This window comes from Spermophilus citellus (assembly GCF_964194105.1).
Source record: "Spermophilus citellus genome assembly, chromosome: X".
NCBI classification, from domain to species: domain Eukaryota; kingdom Metazoa; phylum Chordata; class Mammalia; order Rodentia; family Sciuridae; genus Spermophilus; species Spermophilus citellus.
Window position 1 is genome coordinate 147428020 of NC_138190.1, and position 18294 is coordinate 147446313.

The 18294-nt window shown below is 40.1% G+C and overlaps 1 protein-coding gene across 1 annotated transcript in view; it reads left to right on the forward strand.

Moving 5' to 3' along the window:
- TKTL1 (transketolase like 1) overlaps nt 1–18294 on the forward strand; it is a gene marked incomplete at both ends in the record, with an annotated part of 42954 nt that overhangs the window by 7850 nt on the left and 16810 nt on the right. The window contains 4 exons of the mRNA XM_081278166.1: nt 1087–1184; nt 2932–3123; nt 3203–3330; nt 4882–5075. Of these exons, the coding sequence (XP_081134292.1) occupies nt 1087–1184; nt 2932–3123; nt 3203–3330; nt 4882–5075 (612 nt within the window). The remainder of the gene's footprint in view (nt 1–1086; nt 1185–2931; nt 3124–3202; nt 3331–4881; nt 5076–18294) is intronic.

The window sequence follows — 18294 nt, forward strand, 5'->3', positions numbered from 1 at the left end:
TCACATTCTCTTCATGGCACAGGGATTTTGGTACATGCAAACTGGATGTTAGTAGAGGTGTGGCAAAGTAGTAGTGGAAAGTGATCTGCTTATAGTAGTGGCACTTCTAGATGACCAACAGTTCACCTGAGTTTTATAAACCAGGAAACTCACAAACTTTAGTGTTGGGAGTTTCTATTTAAGAACCCATATTTTCTTTTTTTATATATTTATTTTTTAGTTGTAGTTGTCTTTATTTTATTTATTTTTATGTGGTGTGAGGATCGAACCCAGGGCCTCGCACGTGCTAGGCAAGCGCTCTACCACAATCCCAGCCCCAAAGAACCCATATTTTCTAAAAGATTGCACATGTGGTTTTTGCATGGCTGGAACAAAGGCCTTGGGAAGATGCCTTACATTTTCTGCTTTGCAGTTAAGTTCCCTCCTCTGTGTTCCCAAAGTTCTAGTCACCCTCCCCATGCTGAATTCTGTGGTTACCTGGGCATGGCATCTTTTTTGGGGGGCAGGGTCCCTGGGATTGAACTTGGGGGCACTAGACCACTGAGCCATATCCTAGCCCTGTTTTGTATTTTATTTAGAGACAGGGTCTCACTGAGTTGCTTAGTGCCTCGATTTTTGCTGAGGCTGGCTTTGAACTCTCAATCCTCCTGTCTCAGCCTCCTGAGCAGCTGGGATTACAAGCGTATGCCCAGCTGGCATCTTTTTTTTTTAAGAATTAAAAAAAATTCTTGGGTTGTAGATTGACACAATACCATTATGTTATTCATTTATTTTTATGCGGTGCTGAGAATTGAACCCAGTGCCTCATACATGCTTGGCAAGCACTCTACCACTGAGCCACAACTGCAGTCCTAGGCATGGCATCTTTGTCATTCCAGTTTCCAGCCCAGACTGGGTGGGGCTCAACCCATAGTCCTCTTATGACATTGATCTGAGACTCAGGGTGCATATGGGCGTGTCAAAGAGGAATTCATCTAGCCTGGCAGGATGGTCAACAGGAGTGGCTTACATTCAGCACTGGAAATCTGCCTGACATTCTTGTCCTACAGCTGCTCCTAGGTTCATTGGGTCCCTTTTCTCTTACAGAGACTGTCCTTTGTTGATGTGGCAACAGGATGGCTTGGGCAAGGACTGGGGGCTGCGTGTGGGATGGCATATACTGGCAAGTACTTTGACCAGGCCAGGTAAGGCACTTACCCATATTCACTCCACTGCCCCATCTTCTCACTTAAACTTTTCAGTTCAATAGTTTGGGAAGACAAATGATTTTTAAAGCTCATGTTACCAAGTATTGGAGCAGTAAAGAAATCAGGTTTCTGGAAACTGTCTTACCATTCCTGGTTGGGGTCTAAGTGGTAGCTGCAGTATAGGTACCACTGTATTAGCACATAGATCTTCCGTAAGTAACAACTTTGTGTTTTCCATCTCTGGTGATCTTCCCTCTAGAATGAACTCATGAATGGGTTTGTCTTTGCATAGGGCCCCTGAATATTAATAATAAAGGACGTTTTTCTGGGTTGATTCCCCCTTTTTCTTTTGTTTTAGTTGTAGATGGATGCAATTCCTTTAATTATTTGTATGTGGTGCTGAGGATCAAACCCAGTGTCTCACACATGCTAGGCAAGTGCTCTTCTAGTACTGAGCTACATCTTTAGCCCTGGTTCCCCCTTTTCAAAGACAAGAAAATCAGTTCTTTCTTGAGAGGTTGCTGTTGCTGATGTGGGAGCAAAGCAGTGGTGATGTACCTGGTCCAGTTCCATGAGCACCCACTTCCTCTGATGTGTATAGTAGGCCTGAGTCCAGAGCCCCTCAGGTTCAATTTCTCCAGGGTGGGGAGCTTCTGTCTCCTTGGGAAAACAGCCACCTAGCTCCTCAGATGGGGAAGAACCCTAAATGATCAGTTCCCATGGGCTCCATGGCGACTCTGGAAGCATTTCATTGTGCTTCCTCTAGTCCTTAGGCAACTACCCTGCTCCATTTCCCATAGGTATGAAATTTTTCATTGGTGACTGTTTCTCTTTTTCTTATCCTGGAGTTAACTTTTTTTTTAAACTTAGAGCATTTTAGTGAGATCTGAGGTACATACCCAGCCTTTTTTTTTTCCAAATTTTGAGACACAGTCTTGCTAAATTTATTAAGGCCTCACTAAGTTGCTGAGGCTGGCCTCAAACTTGTGAACCTCCTGTCTCAGCTTCCTGAGTTGCTGGAATTATAGGCATGCACCACCATACATGGAAGAATGTTTTGATTGTTATAGTTATTGTAGATAAATTGTAATATCAGAAATAGAAGGAAGTGGTACTGGGCATGGTGGTGCATGCCTATAATCCCAGCAGCTTGGGAGGCTGAGGTAGGAGGATTGTGAGTTCAAAGCCAGCCTCAGCAATTTAGGAAGGCCCTAAGCAAATTAGTGAAACCCTGTCTATATAAAATATTTAAAAGGACTGGAGATGTGGCTCAATGGTTATGCACCCTTGAGTTCAATCCCCAGTACCCAAAAAAAAAAAAAAAAAGAAAGAAAGAAATAGAAGATAGTGGTACTTAAAAATGGAATTTGCCAAGAAAATTTATGTGTGCATGTTGTTTGGGAATTTCAGGGAACTGCTTTCTTCCCATTCTCCTCTTGCCCTTTTGCTTTCTGATTGAGAGAAATAGCAGAAGCAGCTAAAAATAGCCTCAGAGCTGGAATGAGAAAGCTCACCAAAGGTGATGACCATCTCATGAGGCCCAAGCATTTAGAATGTCCTTTCTTCAGCTGCTGAGTATGCTCAGAATTGGTAAGGAGAAAATAGGCATAGGGACCTGATGATCTGAAGTGGCATCTCCAGTCTTGTCCAGTCTGTTCCTTTGTCCCTGTCCCTGAAATGCATTTGTTTAAGTGGTCCAGGTAAGCCCCCAGCAGGATCCTAAACTTTTCTTGGCTTGCTCCAGCTACCGTGTGTTCTGCCTCCTGGGAGATGGTGAGTCGTCTGAAGGCTCTGTCTGGGAGGCATTGGCCTTCGCTTCCTACTACAGTCTGGATAATCTTGTGGTGATCTTTGATGTGAACCGCCTGGGACATGGTGGCACCTTGCCCCTTGAACACTGCATAGAAGTCTATCAGAAGCGCTGTGAAGCCTTTGGGTAACTATACCTTTTCTTGCCTTACCTTCTTTCTGTCCTGCTTCCCTTCTTCCTTGTAACCTGGTATCCTTGTTGACAGGTGGAACACTTACATGGTGGATGGTCGTGATGTGGAGGCACTGTGCCAGGTGTTCTGGCAAGCAGCTCAAGTGAAAAGCAAGCCCACTGCCGTGGTTGCCAAGACCTTCAAGGGCCGGGGCATGCCAAGTAAGTGTTTCTTTCCTACTTGTGTGTATTCAGAATGTCTGTGTGCACAACAGAAGGATGCTTAAACTGGCAAAGCAGATGCCTTTTCCTTAGTGAACAATGATAACACCTGTAACATGTGCTCAAGACTCCTCTCTTGCCCTCACTAGATAACTCTGTCTGGTTAGGGTAGGAGGGGAAAGCCAGTCAACCTGTGTGAAGGAGTGGCTAGGAGAAGAGTTCATTAAGCGTTCATTTATCTACAATAACTATAACAATCAAAACATTCTTCCATGTGTGGTGGTGCATTAATTGGAAGGCTAATGTGAAATGATCTTCACTGTTCCATTCATAGAATGATAAACTGTGCTACATGTATGAGCAGCCCCATGAATAAGAGTATGCATACATGTACACTTGCTTCGGCCCAGGCCATCTAGAAAAACACAGGGACTTGGTGAATTATCACATCTTGAAATGGCAGCTGTGGAACTAGGATTGGGGAAGGAAGGTGGGTTTTTTTTAAACACATTTTTTAGTTGTTAATGGACCTTTATTTTAGTTATTTATATGTGGTGCTGAGAATCAAACCCAGTGCTCACACATTAGGCAAGTTCTCTGCCACTGAGCTACAACCCCAGCCCAAGGTGGGTGGTTTTTTTTTGTTTGTTTGTTTGGTTGGTTGGTTTTTTAAAAAAATTTTTTTTTGTAGTTGTACATAGACATCATGCTATGCTATTTGTTATTTGTTTATTTTTATGTGGTGCTAAGAATTGAACCCAGTGCCTCACATGCATCAAGTAAGTGCTCTGCCACTGAGCTATAGCCCCAGCCCAGGAAGGAGTTTTAAAAGACTAAGTCCTTGCATACTTAAGGCTGTCTGAAATTGTTCAAGTCTAGATTTCTGGTTTCTTTAAACAATAATATAGATATTTTAGAATAAAACCAGTCTACAACTCTTCCCCCCAAATATAATCTTACTGTGGTTCCCCCAGTTCCATAAATAACATTACCAGTGTTCCTTGGCAGAACCCTGGGCACTGTCCTTGACTCTCCCTCTCCCCTATGTTCTCACCCCCATATATGTGATCCCTTAGAGTATATAAGATGTGTTTTCCCCTCCCCATCTCAACTGCCACAATTGTTGCCAAGCCCCCATCATCTCTTATGAACTGCAACAACATCTGGAGGGGTCTGTCCACTTCCAGCTTGCTTCCTTCCAAGCCTGTCTCCACATTGCTACACAGTGATCTTTATACAACATGACTAATCATTTACTAATCCAATCCCTTCAATGGTTTCCCAGGTTGTTTTGGATAAAATTCAGACTCTTTATACCCATGAGCCCTCCACTCCACAGTCTACCCTTTCTGTCTTTTCAACTTAATCTCCCACATTCTTCTCTCCATTTACCGAATATGGGCCAATGGCCCCCTTTAAAGTCACATGGCCTTTGTTCAGGCTGATCTCTCTGACTGCAGTAAGATTTAACATTTTTTTAATCGTAAAGCCTTTCAAATGACCTAATAGATGCTCATTAAAAGTTTGGAATGAATGGCTTTTTTCTTGCAGATGTTGAAGATGCAGAAAGTTGGTATGGAAAACCAATGCCAAAAGAAAGAGCAGATGCAATTATCAAATTAATTGAGAGCCAGATACAGACCAACAGGAGTCTTTTACCACAATCCCCTATTGAGGATTCACCTCAAGTCAATATCATGGATATAAAAATGACCTGTCCACCTGCTTATGAAGTTGGCGATGTGGTAAGCAAAATGTGGATGATTGACTAAATCATGTATATCAACATGCTTTGTTCTCTTTCTTCCTAAATACATAGTATTCTTGATTTATCTTAATATCAATGGATAAACCAATTGTGTGATAATTACTTAATGGTTATAATCAGTAAAGATGGGTTTATTCTCTTTTTTTATTCTTTGCTTTTATACTTACTTAGGTCTGAATTTTCATACTGATCAATTCCTATTTATTACCATCCAGGGCCTTATGGCTTTGTCTTGCTTCCTTAGTTCAATTTGTGCCCTGACAGTCCAACTATGCACAAAACTACCATGATTGTGTGTCTGCCTGAGAAGGATGGGCCAATCTTTTGAACTTTTTGCTGGATTACACAAGAAAGCAGTCCAATTTATCAAACAACAATTCTTCAAAAAGGAATCAAGTTATGTGTAAAACCCTAAACATAAAGCCTTATATAAAAGTTTTTGGGGTGTGTGTGTGTATTTAAGACAAGATCTTGCTATGCTGCCCAGGTTCTCCTCAGACTCCTGGGCTTGAGTGATCCTGCCTGAAGAGCTGAACTGTAGTTGTACACCACCATGCCCAGTGGTTTTTTGTTATTTTTATATTCTGCCCTGTGATATACTATAGCAGACCTAAAAAAGGTTGGGTCTTCAAGACAGAAGAAATAAGGCAGCAGGCCTAGGTGGAAATATTTTTAAGGCATTTAAAAATATTTTTTTTAGTTGTAGATGGATGCAATACCTTTGTTTCATTTATTTGTGTTTATGTGGTGCTGAGGATCAAACCCAGTACCTCACACCTAATAAGCAAGTACTCCACCACTGAAATACAATCTCAGCCTGGAAGGAAGTATTTTTTGACTCTTCTTTTATTTTCCCTGTTTATTTGCACAAATTTTGAGTATTGGTTATTTTCTTTTTTATAATATTTATTTTTTAGGTGTAGATCGAACCCAGGCCCTGCCCATGCTAGGCGAGCACTCTACCGCTGAGCCACAATCCCAGCCCCGTTTGGTTGTTTTCTTAACCTGACAATATAGATTAAAACCAGATGAATTAACCACTTGAGAAATTAGGAAAGAAATTAAAAAGCAGAAGGGTACTTTGGCAATGTGTCTTAATACTTCAGCTCTTCATACCCTTCAAACTAGCTGTGCAACTTATAGGGATTTATCCTATAAAAACACATATCTGTAAGCATGCAGATATGTCTATTGGAAGGAATGTTGATTGCAGTGTGGGTTCTGATACCAAAATTGGAAACAACCCAGCAAGAGAGGCTGAGCTTGCCTAAATTATTACTAGAAGTTTTTTTTTTTTACTTTTTTTTGAGAATTCTTTTTTTTTTAAGAGAGAAAGAGAGGAGAGAGAGAGAGAAAGAATTTTTAATATTTATTTTTTTAGTTCTCGGCGGACACAACATCTTTGTTGGTATGTGGTGCTGAGGATCGAACCCGGGCCGCATGCATGCCAGGCGAGTGCACTACCACTTGAGCCACATCCCCAGCCCTTACTAGAAGTTTTTGAATGAAAAGTAACATATAATTTTATTTTTGTGTAGAAAATCTTAAAAGGAGTTAGCACATTATTTATTATAGGACATAAAAGTGTATTTAGAGGAATGACATCAAATTGTTAAGTGTTTATTTGAAAGAAGGGATTATGGGAACTTTTAATTTTTTAAAAGAACTTATGAATAGGAAAAAAATTGAGTAGTTTGTCAAAAATCAGCAAATTAGCTGGGTGCAGTGGCACATGCCTATAATCCCAGTGGCTCAGGAGGCTGAGGCAGGAGGATCTCAAGTTCAAAGCTAGCCTCAGCAGTGGTGAGGTGCTAATTAAGCAACTCAGTGAGACCCTGTCTCTAAATAAAATACAAAACAGGATGGGGAAGTTGCTCAGTGGTTGAGTGCCCCTGAGTTCAATCCCCGGTACCCCTGCCCAAAAATCAGTGAATTAAAAAAGAAGACACATTAATGTGTGATTCTAAAATTGGTCCTTTGGGACTGGGACTGTGGCTCAGTGGCAGAGTGCTTGCTTAGCATGTGTGAGGCACTGGGTTCAATCCTCAGCACCACATAGAAATAAACAAATAAAATAAAAGCATTATGTCCATCTACAACTCCAAAAATCAAATTAAAAACAAAAGAAGTTATAAAACTTGCCCTTTGTTTTTTTTATTTATTTTTTCTTTTTTTATTGTTGGTTGTTCAAAACATTACATAGTTCTTAATATATCATATTTCACAGTTTGATTCAAGTGGGTTATGAACTCCCATTTTTACCCTGTATACAGATTGCTGTATCACATCAGTTACACTTCCATTGATTTACATATTGCCATTCTAGTGTCTGATGTATTCTGCTGTCTATCCTATTCTCTACTATCCCCTCCCCTCCCCATTTCTCTCTCTACCCCCTCTACTGTTAATCATTTCTTCCACTTGTATTATTCTTCTCTTACCCCTCATTTCCTCTTATATGTAATTTTGTAAAACCCTGAGGATCACCTTCCATTTCCATGCGATTTCCCTTCTCACTCCCTTTCCCTCCCACCTCTCATCCCTGTTTAATGTTAATCTTCTTCTCAAGCTCTTCGTCCCTACCCTGTCCTTGGTTACTCCCCTTATATCAAAGCAGTCATTTGGCATTTATTTTTTAAGGATTGGCTAGCTTCACTTAGCATAATCTGCTCTAATGCCATCCATTTCCCTCCAAATTCTATGATTTTGTCATTTTTTAATGCAGAGTAATACTCCATTGTGTATAAATGCCACATTTTTTTATCCATTCATCTATTGAAGGGCATCTAGGTTGGTTCCACAATCTTGCTATGGTGAATTGTGCTGCTATGAACATCGATGTAGCAGTGTCCCTGTAGCATGCTCTTATTAGGTCTTTAGGGAATAGACCAAGAAGGGGAATAGCTGGGTCAAATGGTGGTTCCATTCCCAGCTTTCCAAGAAATCTCCATACTGCTTTCCAAATTGGCTGCACCAATTTGCAGTCCCACCAACAATGAAAAAGTGTACCCTTTTCCCTGCATCCTCGCCAGCACTTGTTGCTGCCAATCTTACTGGAGTGAGATGGTATCTTAAGGTGGTTTTGATTTGCATTTCTCTGACTGCTAGCGATGGTGAGCATTTTTTCATGTACTTATTAATTGATTGTATGTCCTCCTCTGAGAAGTGTCTGTTCAGGTCCTTGGCCCATTTGTTGATTGGGTTATTTGTTATCTTATTGTCTAATTTTTTTTGAGTTCTTTGTATACTCTGGATATTAGGGCGCTATCTGAAGTGTGTGGAGTAAAGATTTGTGCCCAGGATGTAGGCTCCCTGTTTACCTCTCTTATTGTTTCTTTTGCTGAGAAAAAACTTTTTAGTTTGAGTAAGTCCCATTTGTTGATTCTATTTGTTAACTCTTGCGCTATGGGTGTCCTATTGAGGAATTTGGAGCCCGACCCCACAGTATGTAGATCGTAGCCAACTTTTTCTTCTATCAGACGCCGTGTCTCTGATTTAATATCAAGCTCCTTGATCCATTTTGAGTTAACTTTTGTGCATGGCGAGAGAAAGGGATTCAGTTTCATTTTGATGCAAATAGATTTCCAGTTTTCCCAGCACCATTTGTTGAAGATGCTATCCTTCCTCCATTGCATGCTTTTAGCCCCTTTATCAAATATAAGATAGTTGTAGTTTTGTGGATTGGTCTCTGTGTCCTCTATTCTGTACCATTGGTCCACCCACCTGTTTTGGTACCAGTACCATGCTGTTTTTATTACTATTGCTCTGTAGTATAGTTTGAAGTCTGGTATCGCTATACCACCTGATTCACACTTCCTGCTTAGCACTGTTTTTGCTATTCTGGGTCTTTTATTATTCCATATGAATTTCATGATTGTTTTATCTATTTCTACAAGAAATGCTGTTGGGATTTTGATTGGCATTGCATTGAACCTATAGAGAACTTTTGGTAATATCGCCATTTTGATGATGTTAGTTCTGCCTATCCATGAACAGGCTATATTTTTCTATCTTTTAAGGTCTTCTTCTATATCTCTCTTTAGGGTTCTGTAGTTTTCATTGTATAAGTCTTTCACCTCTTTTGTTAGGTTGATTCCCAAGTATTTTATTTTTTGGGGGGATATTGTGAATGGAGTAGTTGTCCTCATTTCCGTTTCAGGGGATTTGTTGCTGATATACAGGAATGCATTTGATTTATGCGTGTTGATTTTATATCCTGCCACTTTGCTGAATTCATTTATTAGCTCTAATAGTTTCTTTGTAGACCCTTTTGGGTCTGCTAGGTATAGAATCATGTCACCTGCAAATAGTGATAATTTAAGTTCTTCTTTTCCTATTTTTATGCCTTTAATTTCTTTCGTCTGTCTATCTTGCTCTGGCCAGTGTTTCGAGGACTATGTTGAACAGAAGTGGTGAGAGAGGGTATCCCTGTCTTGTACCAGATCTTAGAGGGAATGCCTTCAATTTTTCTCCATTCAGAATGATGCTGGCCTGTGGCTTATCATAGATTGCTTTTACAATGTTGAGGTATGATCCTGTTATCCCTAATTTTTCTAGAGTTTTGAACATAAAGGGATGCTGTACTTTGTCGAATGCTTTTTCTGCATCTATCGAGATGATCATATGGTTCTTATTTTTAAGTCTATTGATGTGGTGAATAACATTTATTGATTTCCGTATATTGAACCAGCCTTGCATCCCAGGGATGAATCCTACTTGATCATGGTGTATAATTTTTTTGATATGTTTTTGAATCCGATTCGCCAGAATTTTATTGAGGATTTTTGCATCTAGGTTCATTAGAGATATTGGTCTGTAGTTTTCTTTCTTTGAAGTGTCTTTGTCTGGTTTAGGCATCAGGGTGATGTTGGCCTCGTAGAATGTATTTGGAAGTTCTCCCTCTTTTTCTATTTCCTGAAATAGCTTGAAAAGTATTGGTATTAGTTCCTCCTTAAAAGTTTAGTAAAACTCTGCTGTATACCCATCTGGTCCTGGGCTTTTCTTAGTTGGTAGTCTTTTGATGGTTTCTTCTATTTCCTCAATTGATATTGGTCTGTTTAGGTTGTCTATATCCTCCTGACTCAATCTGGGCAGATTATATGACTTAAGAAATTTATCTATGGCTTCACTATCTTCTATTTTATTGGAATATAAGGCTTCAAAATAATTTCTGATTATCTTCTGTATTTCTGAAGTGTCTGTTGTGATATTGCCTTTTTCATCCCGTATGCTAGTAATTTGAGTTCTCTCTCTTCTTCTCTTCGTTAGCATGGCTAAGGGTCTGTTGATTTTATTTATTTTTTCAAAGAACCAACTTTTAGTTTTGTCAATTTTTTCAATTGTTTCTTTTGTTTCAATTTCATTAATTTCAGCTCTGATTTTAATTATTTCTTGCCTTCTACTTCTTTTGCTGTTGTTTTGCTCTTCTTTTTCTAGGATTTTGAGATGAAGTATGAGATCATTTATTTGTTGGTTTTTTCTTTTTTTAAGGAATGAACTCCAAGCAATGAATTTTCCTCTTAGAACTGCTTTCAATGTGTCCTATAGATTCCGATATGTTGTGTCTGTGTTTTCATTTAACTCTAAGAAGTTTTTAATTTCCTCCTTGATGTCTTCTAAAACCCATTGATCATTCAGTAACCTATTCATTCTCCAAGTGATGCATGATTTTTCCTTCCTTCTTTTATCGTTGATTTTCAGTTTCATTCCATTATGATCAGATAGGATGCATGGTATTATCTCTACTCCTTTATATTGTCTAAGAGTTGCCCTGTGACATAATATATGATCTATTTTTGAGAAGGATCCATGTGCTGCTGAGAAAAAAGTGTAACTGCTTGATGTTGGGTGGTATATTCTATATATGTCAATTAAGTCTAGGTTATTAATTGTGTTATTGAGTTCTATAGTTTCCTTATTTAACTTTTGTTTGGAAGATCTGTCCAGTGGTGAGAGAGGTGTGTTGAAGTCTCCCATGATTATTGTATGGTGGTCTATTAGACTCTTGAACTTGAGAAGAGTTTGCTTAACAAACATAGCTGCACCATTGTTTGGGGCATATATATTTATGATTGTTATGTCTTGTTGGTGTGTGGTTCCCTTGAGCAGTATGCAGTGTCCCTCTTTATCCCTTTTGATTAACTTTGGCTTGAAATCTATTTTATTAGATATGAGTATGGACACTCCTGCTTGTTTCTGCAGTCCATATGAGTGGTATGATTTTTCCCAACCTTTCACCTTCAGTCTATGTATATCTTTTCCTATCAAATGCGTCTCCTGTAGGCAACATATTGTTGGATCTTGTTTTGTGATCCATTCGACTAGCCTGTGTCTCTTAATTGGTGAGTTTAAGCCACTAACATTTAGGGTTATTATTGAGATATGGTTTGTTCTTCCAGCCATATTTGTTTATTAATGTTACTAAACCTGATTTGTTTTCCTCTTTGATTACTTTCCCCCCTTTACTGTCCTACTTCCCACTGTTGGTTTTCATTGTTATTTTCCATTTCCTCTTCCTGTAATGTTTTGCCAAGGATTTTTTGAAGAGATGGTTTTCTAGCTGCGAATTCTTTTAACTTTTGTTTATCGTGGAAGGTTTTAATTTCATCTTCCATCCTGAAGCTTAATTTCGCCGGATACACGATTCTTGGTTGGAACCCATTTTCTTTCAGTGTTTGAAATATGTTATTCCAGGATCTTCTAGCTTTCAGAGTCTGTGTTGAGAGATCAGCTGTTATCCTGATTGGTTTACCCCTAAATGTAATCTGCTTCCTTTCTCTTGTAGCTTTTAAAATTCTCTCCTTATTCTGTATGCTGGGCATCTTGATTATAATGTGTAGGTGTGGATCTCTTATGATTTTGCACATTCGGCGTCCTATAGGCTTCTAGGATATGGGATTCTGTTTCATTCTTCAAGTCTGGGAAGTTTTCTCGTATTATTTCATTGAATAGATTGTTTATCCCTTTGGTTTGGAGCTCTGTGCCTTCCTGTATCCCAATGACTCTTAAGTTTGGTCTTTTAATGTTGTCCCATATTTCTTGTATGTTCTGCTCATGGTTTCTTAGCAGTCTTGCTGAGCTGTCTATGTTCTTTTCAAGTTGAAATACTTTGTCTTCATTGTCTGATGTTCTATCTTCTAAGTGATCTACTCTGCTGGTAGTATTCTCAATTGAGTTTTTAAGTTGGTTTATTGCTTCCTGCATTTCTAGGATTTCTATTTGTTTGTTTTTTATTACCTCTATCTCCCTGTGTAATTGATCTTTTACTTCCTGGATTTGTTTATGTAGTTCCTTGTCAAAGTGATCTTTCATTGTCTGATTTTGCTGTCTCATGTCTTCCTTGAGACTCCAGATCATCTGAAGCATGTATATCCTGAACTCTTTTTCTGACATTCCATCTGTTGCAGCTATTACCTCTTCTAAAGTTGAGTTGACCTGCATTGCTTGTGGTCCTTTCTTTCCTTGTCTTTTCATATTGCTTGCGTTTCTTTCTGCTTGGTGAAACTGTTGTGTTTTTGAAATTTTCCCCCTATTTATTTATATTGCTCTTGTATAGTTGGAAAATCTCCCTTGCAGGGCGGGTAGTGGCTGTGCTCCTCCTCTAATTAGGGTGATCTGTCTACCACTCTGGTCGGTCGCAGGTCTGCCCACCCTGCGGGCGCGGGTGGCGGCTCTGCTCTGCCCGCACTCCAATTGTGGTGACATAACTACCACGCCCTCGGTTCCTTGGTCCTGATCCGGATGTGGGCGGCGGCTCTGCTCAGCCCCTACTCCAATTGGTGTGACGTATCTACCACACTGGCAGGCCTCTAGGCCTGTTCCGCCGGTGGGTCGCAGGTCTGTCTACCTTGCGGGCTCCGCGGCAGTTCTTCTCAGCCCCCACTCCCAATGGGGGTACCTGACTGCCTCTCCAACAGGTCGCTGGGCCTTTTCCGGACACGGGCAGCGGCTCTGCTCCACCCCCACTCCAACCAGTGTGACGTGACTGCCTCGGTGGTACGTGTCCACCAGGCTGGCAGGCTACCAGACCTGTCCTGCCAGTGGATCGCAGGTCTGCCTACCTTACAGGCTCAGACGGCAGCTCTGTACAGCCCCTACTCCAAATGGGGTGACTTGGCTACCACGCCATCGGGTCGCTGGTCCTGTTCTAGGCGTGGGCGGCTACTCTCTTCGGCCCCAGCTGCAGTTGGGGTGTCGTGATACCATGCCGGCGGGTCACTTGGCCTACTCTGGGCGCAGGCGGCAGCTCCACTCTGCCCCCCTGGCCCCCACAGCACCCAGCAGGACCCGGACTGAGAAGCAGTCACCGCAGGTTCCCCAACCCTGAGCCAAAGCAGCTTCAGGAGCCAGAACCCGGCCTCTCCGATCCTGGCTCACGCTCCACTTGGAGCTGGCCTCAACACGCATTCTCCACAGGTTCCCCAGCCCTGGGCCAAAGCAGCCCCTGGAACCAGAATCCGGCTGCTCAGAGCCCGGCGCACGCCTTGCCAGGAGCGAGCCCCTAGGAGTATTCTCCACTGGTTCTCCAGCCCCGAGCCTGTGAGCGATCTGTCTGCAAGTCGCAGGCAAATACCAGCCTGAAATCACCTGTTCCGTAGCTGAATGAGCTGAGATCAGTAGAAAACAGGGATGATTACATCAGCTCTCCAAGATGGCGGCTGCTGTCCTCCTCCGTGGTCCGACCGGTGTCGAGAACCGAACTGGACCGCTTCTCTCCTCTGTCTCAAAGCCGGAACTCAGCACTAAGCATGGCCATTGCACCACTGGCAGGAGCCCCCAGAATCCGCATCGCTGCACCCCCGCTCCGGCACCTCGCCGCTTCCCAGCGCGTGCCGCAGACTCCAGCTGCGGGGCGCGACCCTCCTGCAGAGAAATCGCCCGCGTCCGAGCCCCCGCAGCCGAACCTCGTGCGATGGAAATCCGTCAAAACTTGCCCTTTGAATTACCAATATAGCAAACAAGCTATTAGCTAGCCTCCTTAATGAGATAAAAGCCATAAATATATTAAATTTAGTCTTGGGACTGCGGTTGTGGCTCAGTGGTAGAGTGCTTACCTAGCATGCATGAGGACCTGGGTTCAATCCTCAGCACCACATAAAAATAAAAAAATATTATGTCCACCTAAAACTACAAAATAAATTTTAAAAAAATAAAATTTAGTCTTTGGGAAAAGGCAATAAACACAGATGCAGAGAACACATAAAGAATTAAGAGAGGGGCTGGGATTGTGGCTCAGAGGTAGAGCACTCGCCTAGCATGCGTGAGGCACTGAGTTCGATCCTCAGCACCACATAAAAATAAAAAAAATAAAATAAAGATATGTATCCATCTGTAACTAAAAAATAAATATTAAAAAAAAAAGAATTAAGAGAGGGGCTCAGTGGTAGAACACTCTCCTAGCATGTGTAAGGCACTGGGTTTGATCCTCAGCACCACATACATACATACATACATAAATAAACAAACAAACAAACAAATTGGTGTTGTGTCCATCTACAACTAAAATATACATATATATTTATATATATGAATAGAAATCTATACAACTCCATGCTAATTGGTATGAAAACATGTTTAAAAGGATGGGGGCCATATTTTAGGAATGCATGAAATATCAAAAGTTGACTAAAAGAGATAGAAAAAGCTTAAATCTGTCAATAGCCATAGGAAAAAGTCTTGAGGAAACTGTTCAAGATAATACCTCTGAAGCATCAGGTTCACCAAATTTCAAGGGTGACTTATTTTTAGCCTTCAAAGAATAGGTAATTCTTTAGCTGTTTCAAACCTTTCCAAATTTGAAGACCAAAGTATCATCTCAATTCATTTATGAAGCCAAAATGTAACAAAAAATAGCCCAAAGAAAACTATAGACCAGGGGCTGGGGATGTGGCTCAAGCGGTAGCGCGCTCGCCTGGCAAGCGTGCGGCCCGGGTTCGATCCTCAGCACCACATACCAACAAAGATGTTGTGTCCGCCGAGAACTAAAAAAAAAAAAAAAAAATTCTCTCTCTCCTCTCTCTTTAAAAAAAATAACTATAGACCAATTATAAATATCAGTGCAAAAAAAAAACTAAGTAAAACATTAACCAAGGTCATCTGCATTAGTACATTAAAAGAAGTTTATGACAACCTGCACAACTTAGCAAGACTGTCTCAACACTCAAATTTTTTTAAATGGCAAGTATATAAGTTTGATGCAATCGCATGTACCTATACTCTCAGAACTTGAGAGTCTAAAATTGGAGGGTCCCCATTTTTATAACAAAGGTGAATAACTTTCAAACCATTGAGATCAGGAATTAAGACCATTCTGGGCAACATAGATTCCATCTCAAAAGAAAAAAGAATCATGAATCAGTGAAGTTTAAATTAATTATTCAGATCATTTGTCAATATGGGAAACTTAATACAAATGCTCATTGACTTAGGATGGGAATATGTCCAAATAAACACATTATAAGTTGAAAATATCATGAGTTGAAAATTCATTTAATACACCAAAACTAGCAAACAACACAGCTCAACAATACAATGCAAAGTGTCAGTTGTTCAACCTCATGATTTCATGGCTGATTATGAGCTGTGTGGTTCACTACTGCTACCCAGCATCACAAGAAGATATCATATAATATATAATTAGCTTGGGAAAAGATCAAAACTGAACATTTGAAGTATAGTTAATAACAAATGTTGGGGCTGGGGATGTGGCTCAAGCGGTAGCGCGCTCGCCTGGCATGTGTGCTGCCTGGGTTTGATCCTCAGCACCACATACAAAGATGTTGTGTCTGCCGAAAACTAAAAAAATAAATATTAAAAAAATTCTCTCTCTCTCTCTCTCTCTCTCTCTCTCTCTCTCTCTCTCTCTCTCTCAAAAAAAAAATGTGAATAACTTTCAAAAACCATTGTAAAGCCCAAAAAATTGAACAATTAAAGAGTCAGGGACTGTTTGACCTAATAATACATCCGTGAGTTTTATATGTATTAAAGAAAGTAAAACATTAAGTAAAATTTCAGCATTCATTCCTGTTTGAAAAATTGCTTAGGGCTGGAGATGTTGCTCTTCAGTATAGTGCAAGACTAGGTTCAGTTCTAGATAAATATATTGTAAATCTGGAGCCCCTTTTTATTTTTTAAATTTTTTTAGTTGTATGTGGACACAATATCTTATTTATTTTTATGTGATGTTGAGTTTCAAACCCAGTTCCTTTCACATGCAAGGCAAGTGATCTAACACTGAGCCACAATCCTAGCCCTGGAGCCCCTTTTGTGTACCTAATGGTAAAAACATTTTTAATAATCTTGCAAAGAGATTTAGCCCCACTCTGGAAATGTTAGTCACTGTGGTTAAATGAAAGAATAAAATAATCAGTACCAACAAGGAGAAGGTAAGTTTCATATTATTTGCAGATGATAGAGTTATATGTCTGGAAAACCCAAGAGAACCAGAAATGGTTAAAATTAAGAACAAAGACCAGTGAGAGAGCTTGTAGCAAAACTAACATACAAGAATCAATTCCTTTTTACCTTAATTATTTTTTAAAATTTATTTATTTTTTAAATACACGACAACAGTAAAATGCATTACAATCCTAATTACACATATACAGCACAATTTTTTGTATCTCTGTATATAAAATATGTTCATTATACAAAATACATGTATGAAGATTTGAATTTGGTGCCAACATACCTTATGTACAAACAGAGATGATATGAAAAATTGTGGTATATATGTGCATTAAGAATTGTAATGCCAAAAAAAGAGTACATGTATAATGGCATAAATTGGTGTGAAGATACTTTACCTTAATTATAACTGGTTATTAGGTATGATGGTAAGAAGATGATCCCTTTATAATAGTAAAATGGCCAAAAATAAATTTAGATATACAAAATCTGTATTAATATGCTTGTGCAACTAGAAGCCTAAAAGAAGATCATGTGCCTTTGTAAGAAATGCCCATCAGGTATTTGTGCTTAGACCATTTCTTTAAACAGGCCTCATGAAAGCCTTATTTTTTTTTAATTTATTTTTTAGTTTTAGGTGGACACAATATCTTTTTTATTTTATTTTTATGTGGTGCTGACAATCGAACCCAGTGCCTTATGCATGCTAGGCAAGCACGCTACCACTTGAGCCACATCCCAGCCCTCATGAAAGCCTTATTGCCATTTACATCTGGAAAGGGGAACCAGGTAGCTGAGGGACAAGAACAAAAGGAATATAGCCTCTTCATTTGATATCTTGTTATAGCTTTTGAATTTGATAGTGTGTGTACACATTGCTTTTTTTGTGGTGCTGGGGCTCTAACCCAGGGTCTCATGCATGCTAGACCTACGTCCATAGCACCACATTTTCTGAGGGGGAGTTTTTGAACTCAGGGGCACTCATCCACTGAGCAGCATCCCCAGCCATATATGATTTTCTGCGTCTGGTCTCTTTGACTTAGCATAGTGTTTTTGAAGCTCATTCATGCTGCAGTACTTTGTTTCTTTTTATGACTGAATAACATTCCATTTATAGGTATACCACATGTTGTTTATTCATTCATCCATTGATAGACATTTGGTTGTTTCTAACTTTTGAGTATTGGGAATAATGTTTCTTTGGACATTTGTGTCCAAGTTTTTGTATAGGTTTACATTTTATCTTGGGAATATACCTAGGAGTAGAATTGCTAAGTCATATGGTAATTCTGCACTTAACAGTTTGAGGATCCAGGTGCAGTGGCGCACACTTGTAATCCCAGCAACTTGGGAAGCTGAAGCAGGAGCATCACAAATTCAAAGTTGGCTCTGCACAACTAAGCAAGACTGTGTCTCAGAACAAAAAATAGAAAGCTTTGGGCATGTGGGTCAGTGGTTAAGTCCCTCTGGTTTCAATCCCTGGTGCAAAAAAAAAAAAAAAAACAGTTTCAGGGATTGTCAAGCCTTGTTTTGGTTTTTGGTTTGGTTTGGTCATACTGAGGATTAGGTGCTTTCCCTTGAGCTACACCTTCAGCCCTTTTTAATTTTAAATTTTGATACAGGGCCTTGCTAAGTTGGAGGCTGGCCTAAAACTTGTGATCCTCCTACCTCAGCCTTTAGAGTCCCTGGGATTAGGGGCATACATTACTGTGCCTGGATCCTTGTTTTTGTTTTGTTTGGGGGTTTGTTTGTTTTGTACTGGGGGTTAAACTTGGACACTCGACCACTGA